At 34.8% G+C, this 6,598-nt stretch overlaps 1 protein-coding gene across 5 annotated transcripts; it reads left to right on the forward strand.

Moving 5' to 3' along the window:
• Positions 1-424: 424 nt before the first annotated feature.
• LOC110780587 (CLIP-associated protein) lies at positions 425-6,314 on the forward strand. Of its 5 annotated transcripts, none has more exons than XR_008927378.1 (7): positions 425-788; positions 963-1,044; positions 2,844-2,905; positions 3,111-3,288; positions 3,542-3,855; positions 4,026-4,137; positions 6,071-6,314. XR_008927378.1 is itself a non-coding variant. In XM_056836213.1 (5 exons), the coding sequence occupies exons 3-5, from the start codon at positions 2,903-2,905 to the stop codon at positions 3,694-3,696; spliced, it is 336 nt and encodes a 111-aa protein (XP_056692191.1). In that variant the 5' UTR covers positions 437-788; positions 963-1,044; positions 2,844-2,902; the 3' UTR covers positions 3,697-3,952. The 5 variants fall into 5 exon arrangements, 1 of the variants encoding a protein (XP_056692191.1); XR_008927379.1 differs by having other exon boundaries at positions 431-788; positions 3,542-3,759; positions 4,042-4,137; XR_008927376.1 differs by having other exon boundaries at positions 436-788; positions 3,542-3,759.
• The last annotated feature ends 284 nt before the right edge of the window (positions 6,315-6,598 follow it).

The following is a 6,598-nucleotide window of genomic DNA, read 5'->3' on the forward strand; positions in this document are numbered from 1 at the left end:
CCTGAGCCCGAGCCTGAGCCTGAGCCTGAGCCTGAGCCCGAGTCTGAGCCAGAAGAAGATAATCATCAACTTCAAGGTCTACGAAGATCCTCAAGGCCAAGAAAGGAGGCTTATTATTTTGATATGGATGATGATGATGAACTTAAATATGAGTTATTCACCCTAGAAGGTTACAGCGAATCAAAGGACAAGTCTGATGATGTTTTCCTTTAGCTTTGCTTACATATTTAGTTGTGTGTGAGAAAAATGTTGGACAATTCGCCCAACCATAGTTTATGTTTATATCGTAGAACCTTTTTACTTTATTTCACTAGAGGAAAAATCCTTATAGGTTGCTCATCAAAGGTTGCCCTTATCAAACAAGTGCAACCTTTAAGGAAAAAAAAATAATAATAAAAATTTAATTAAAATCTGAAAATCTCCCTCCAATACAAGCGCAACCTAACCTAGGAACTTAAAAAAAAAAAAACTGTTCTCTCCTCCCTCAGCCAAAGTCTCTCACAGCTCTTGCAAACCATCTCGTGACCGGCGAAGGCACCAGCTCTCTCCTCCTTCTCAGATGACCGGCGAAGCCACCGGCGAAACCACACTCACACACTCGCACACCCAAATCCAAGGCGGCAATTAACTATACCCACGAGGCCACGACCTTTACCACTCTTTCCCCAAAAAACAACGAGCAACCTCCAATACTGTCTCCACTTCTCAGTCTCCACTGCGCACTACTCTGGTCAGAAAATTGCATACTCGGGATTATTGAATTGCATAGAATTGGTTTAGTTTTCTGGGTAATTTCAAAAGCCTAATTCTTAACCATAATTGGTTTAGGTTTTCTGGGTATACCCTAATATATCAATGAGCCTGTTGCGGTTTTCTATTTTCTCTCTTTCTTTTTCCTTTTATTTTTTGAACTTTTTTGATTGAACCCCAATCAGTGACGAAAATGTATGATTAAATTGCAGGATGTTGAAGATATGCGATGAAGCCGCTGCTCTTCGTGAGATGCATAGGCTAAAGTCGAGAAAGAGATGGACGATGTTCAAGGTTCTTCTTCCGTTTTTTTTTTAAATTATTGTTATGGTTTTTGAGAAAGATTTTCTTAATGTATTTTTTCAAACGTTTTTGTTGATTAGTTGATGAATTGCACGAATGGGTGATTCTAGGGTTCTGATTTGTTAATGTGTGGGATTTGATTGATCGAGTGCCTCCTGGATTGTGTTTATGACGTGATCACGGAATTTGTTATCTAACGGTGCATCAGAGATTTTTTTGTATGATATTTTCCCCTATTTGTTTTGATAAGGTTCTAATTGAAATGTACAGTGAATAAACTATAATGTGAGATGTTTCATATTTAGTAGGTATTTACTGAGCTTAATATGTGAATTCATTACATTTAAGTTATGTGAAGAGTGCGAGTAACAAAGTAGCACATCTGGTAGAAAAATAACAATGATAACAGATAACTCTCGGCAGGTGGTTTTTATTCTAGTGGACTTTTATTTGTCATGGAAACAAAGCTCCTTGCCTCAGTTTTGTCCATGAAATAGAAAAGGCTCAAAGAGTACGTTATTTCCTCTTTGTTGTACAAATGTATAACCATGTAAGACAGTGAAATGATACAACAAAACTTACCTACAGAAAATTGCTTGTGAGAATTGCTTGACTTCTGATTTTGTGATACTCTGTAAATTTCTTTACGGTAGCTGATTTTTTTGTTCTTTTGGTTCGTAGTGCTTCTTTTTGCATATGGATGGCACCTCCTTGTTATCCTTATAATTTAATCCTTTGTTACTTATAAAAAAAGGGTTTGGCCCTGTTTTTCGGATCTCTCTCTGTCAGATGGATGTGCCAACGGATATATTTCTATAGAATCAAGCTAGTGCGACCATGTCTCCTGTCATACAGGATCTTTCTGGAGGTGTTCTTTCCTTTCAATGATAATATTTTCAATATTCATACCTGACAGGGAGGCAGTTTAAAATAGGGGTCTTTGTTTCAGTTTCCAAAGGGGTTTTATAGAGGCAAATTAGGGTAATGACTTATAGCTGGTCGGTAAATGGCAATGGTAATGGTAGGTTGTTTGTGCGTTGACATAAATCAACTGATCATATTAGGGGTTGCTCAGCTGCTGATGGGTCGTGAAACTAAATTGGTCATAAAATAACAAGGATTTTTTAATTTTTTATCCAAAAAAAATTGTAGTCAATATATCTATCAAAATTTTACTTTGGAGTTTATCAAATTAGATTACCGTGATTTTTCAATGCACCATACCTTCATAGTATCATCTGCATCACTGGTGAACCTAATAAAAAGTAAGACGTGAATCCGAAAAAAAAAAGTCTAATAGGCCTGTGGTTGCTCTCATGGTTTTGTGATTTTCCCTGACTGTCAGACGTATATATGAATAATAGGCATGTGGTTGCTCTCATGGTTTTGTGATTTCCCCTGACAGTCAGACCTATATATGAATAATAGGCATGTGGTTGCTCTCATGGTCATAAAAAACAAACGAGTATAATTGTAATATTTTTTTCCAAAAATATTGTAGTCAGTTCAAAAGTTGAATTATCTATCAAAATTTTAATTTGGAGTTTATCAAATTAGATTACCGTGATTTTGCTATGCTCCATACCTTCGTAGTATCAGACTATCATCTGCATCACTGGTGAACTAATAAAATATGAATCAAATACAAAAATATGAATAAGAGACCCGTGGTTTCTCTCATGGTCTTGTATTTTCCCTGACAGTCAAACCTATCAAATCTTTTTAAAACAAATGTTTCCTACTTTTGTTGTCTAAAGTGACTAATAATTTTCTTCTCTCTTTCTCTGCAGGAGATGTATATGCAGATTAGTTTCAAGATGAGCTACAAAGACACCAGCTTCCATCATATATGGTATTGTCATTGAAACTGATTTTCATATTTACTTCCAGCTGAGAGATAATTTTTATGGAATTGCTTGGTATATCTGTTAATTGCTCATGTGATATGATTCTCTACTCTTAATTTGATGTAATGCCTGGTGGCTTTTACCCTGGACATTTGTTATGCATTTGGTATATCATTGTCACTTTGTTTTCCTACTGAATATATGTTGCAGGTGAAGGATATAAATGCAAGGTTGGAGAGGATTGAACCAAAGCCTCGATCTTCTGATAGTGTTGTTAGTAGTAATAGCGTTAATGAGCCCAAGGTTAATAATCATACTCATAATCATAATCCTAAGCGAAGCAGTCCCAAAGCCAAGAATACTTCTCGTGAGGCATCTCTGTTCGGAGGTTAGCTTGTTTACCCATCTCAGTTTAGATCTTATTCTTTTCAAGTTTATAGTTTTAGATATGGAAAGCTGTTGCGTTTTTATGTATGTTGTCATTTTATTTTCATCAATCAAAAGGTAAAAACTACTGTACAGTAATTTCTTATTTTGGAATCTTTCTATACTATTTGTATGTAGCCAGAGTATGTAACTCTTTTAATTATCTTCGTTAACTTCATTACTGATAAAGCCTTGATTCCTTTTGTGGTGTGCAGGAGATGGAGATGTTACAGAGAAGCCAGTTGAACCTGTGAAAGTTTACTCAAAGAAGGAGCTGATCAGGGAATTTGAAAAATTGCTTCAACACTTGTACCAGAAAAAGATTGGTCTCACCGTATTGCAGCCATGCAGAGATTTGAAGCCCTTGTAATTGGATGCAGACTCTCTTGAGTTCCCTCCATCCACCAATCTCTAACAGTTTTGCATGGTTAAGGTGTTTATTTCTGAATTGTCTATAGCGAGGAAATAGTAATACATCAATTTAAGCCAAACTGAGTCACCAACTTTTCTTCCCTGGCATATTTTGACTGTAAAGCCTTATAACACCAACATTTGAATTCACTTTGTCATATTAGTTGTGAATTTCTGAAGTCTCAATTATATACTTTTCATGGGTGTCACTTATATATCTTTGTTTCTTTCTTGTTTCAATCCTTTAGTTCTTACGTTTTATATTTATCTACTGGCTTCTTTTAACAGGCCAATATATTTTCAGCATCAAGGCCATTCAAGGACCCTCATCAGTGTTGAAGCCAAGCATCAAAAGAATGGACTGAAACAACACAACGTACTTGTAATAGATCCTGGTCATGTAAGTATATTCCCTTTTTTTTGAGCTTGCAAGACATTGGCCTGTTAGCAACCCATATCTTGATGTTTTGGCACCCTTTCTCCTCTCCATGTGCCCTAAACTAATTAAAAAAACTATTCGCCTATAATTGGCATGAACCGTCAAAAATGTCATTTTGGGCCAAATATGACCTATATCGTCCCAAATGAGCCTTATCTGTGCACAAAGAACTTGAAATGAATCTTAGTAACCTCTAACTAAGCATATGAAACATAAAAAAGATTTAGAAAGTGTCATTAGGTTCATTTGTTGGTAGTTGGGATCGAAAATGCCTTTTTTGGCTATAAATGACCTATATCGACCCAAATTACCCATAGGCGTGCATAACGAACTTGAAATGAGTTTAATAAACATATAACTAATCATATAAATCATGAAAAACGTTTAGAATATAGAAATAGGTTCGTTTGTTGGTAGTTGGGTTCGAAAATGCCATTTTTGGCCGTAAATGAACTATATCGACCCAAATGACCCATATGCGTGCATAACGAACTTAAAATGAGTCTTATAAACATATAACTAATCATATGAATCATGAAAAACGTTTAGAATATGGAAATAGGTTCGTTTGTTGGTAGTTGGGATCGAAAATGCCATTTTTGGCCATAAATGACCTATATCGACCCAAATGATCCTTAGGCGTGCATAACGAACTTGAAATGAGTCTTGTAAACATATAACTAATCATATGAATCATGAAAAATGGTTAGAATGTGGAAAGAAGTTCGTTTGTTGGTAGTTGGGATCGAAAATTTCATTTTTGGCCATAAATGACCTATAACGGCCCAAATGACCCATAGGCGTGCATAACGAACTTAAAATGAGTCGTATACACATATAACTAATAATATGAATCATGAAAAAAGTTTAGAATGTGGTATAGGTTTGTTTGTTAGTAGTTGGGATCGAAAATGCCATTTTTGGCCATATATGACCTATATCGACCAAAATGACCCTTAGGCTTGCATAACGAACTTGAAATGAGTTTTATAAACATATAACTAATCATATGAATCATGAAAAAGGGTTGGAATGTGGAAATAGGTTTGTTTGTTGGTAGTTGGTATCGAAAATGACATATTTGGCCATAAATGGCCTATATCGACCCAAATGACCCTAAGGCTTGCATAACGAACTTGAAATGAGTCTTATAATCATATGACTAATCATATAAATCATGAAAAATGTTTATAATATATAAATAGGTTCGTTTGTTGGTAATTGGGATCGAAAATGCCATTTTTTGCCATAAATGACCTATATCGACCCAAATGACCCTTAGGCGTGCATAACGAACTTGAAATGAGTCTTATGATCATATAACTAATCATATAAATCATGAAAAAGGTTTATAATGTGGATATAAGTTCGTTTGTTGGTAGTTGGGATCGAAAATGCCATTTTTGGCCATAAATGACCTATATCGACCCAAATGACCCTTAGGCGTGCATAACGAACTTGAAATGAGTCTTATAATCATATGACGAATCATATAAATCATGAAAAACATTTAGAATATGGAAATAAGTTCGTTTGTTGGTAGTTGGGTTTGAAAATGCCATTTTTGGCCGTAAATGAACTATATCGACCCAAATGACCCATAGACGTGCATAACGAACTTAAAATGAGTCTTATAAACATATAACTAATCATATGAATCATGAAAAACGTTTAGAATATGGAAATAAGTTCGTTTGTTGGTAGTTGGGATCGAAAATGCCATTTTTGGCCAAATATGATCTATATCGAGCTAAGTGAGCCTTAGATGTGCATAAAGAACTTGAAATGAATCTTAGTACACTCAGAAAGTTGTTTTCGCGACCAATATAATTTTTTTTTCGCATATGAAACTTAATTTAATTTATTGGTTTGCATGTACGTTGTTCTTTTAAAGGTTTTCACAACTCCAAGGGTGGGGCCCTGTACCAAAGAGGAGTTGGATCAAGTTCGAGACAAGTGGGTTACTTACTTCAACGATTGTGAACTACCCTCAGTGTAATAAATAGAGCAGGCTTGTAGTTATCCGTGACTTTTACATTATTTTGTTATTTATCGATTTAATTAATTACATTTGAATTAATTCGGTAATATTATTGGAAATTTGAAATTTATATCATTTTTCAGGAATGTCAAGATGATGTTTGGTGAAACAGTATTCTATAAATTATAATGCAGAATTTTATATTGCAAAATATCAGGAATTATATTGCAGATTTTTTTTTTTTTTTTAAAAAAAAAAAAACTCAAAAGTTGCCCTTGTTTGCAACAAGAGCAACTTATGTGAAGCTTATAAGTTGGCCTTGTTTCAAACAAGAGCAACTTATGTGAAGCTTATAAGTTGCCCTTGTATGCTACAAGGGCAACTTATAAGTTTCACATAAGTTGCTCTTATTTGAAACAAGGGCAACTTATAAGATTATAA

Source organism: Spinacia oleracea, chromosome 1, assembly GCF_020520425.1.
Source record: "Spinacia oleracea cultivar Varoflay chromosome 1, BTI_SOV_V1, whole genome shotgun sequence".
NCBI classification, from domain to species: Eukaryota; Viridiplantae; Streptophyta; class Magnoliopsida; order Caryophyllales; family Amaranthaceae; genus Spinacia; species Spinacia oleracea.

What these genes read in the sequence shown, in the direction of transcription:
- LOC110780587 (XM_056836213.1), top strand. An exon ending in TGAGGCATCTCTGTTCGGAG is followed by an intron (nt 3,289 to 3,541) that starts GTTAGCTTGTTT and finishes TGTGGTGTGCAG; the next exon opens with GAGATGGAGATGTTACAGAG.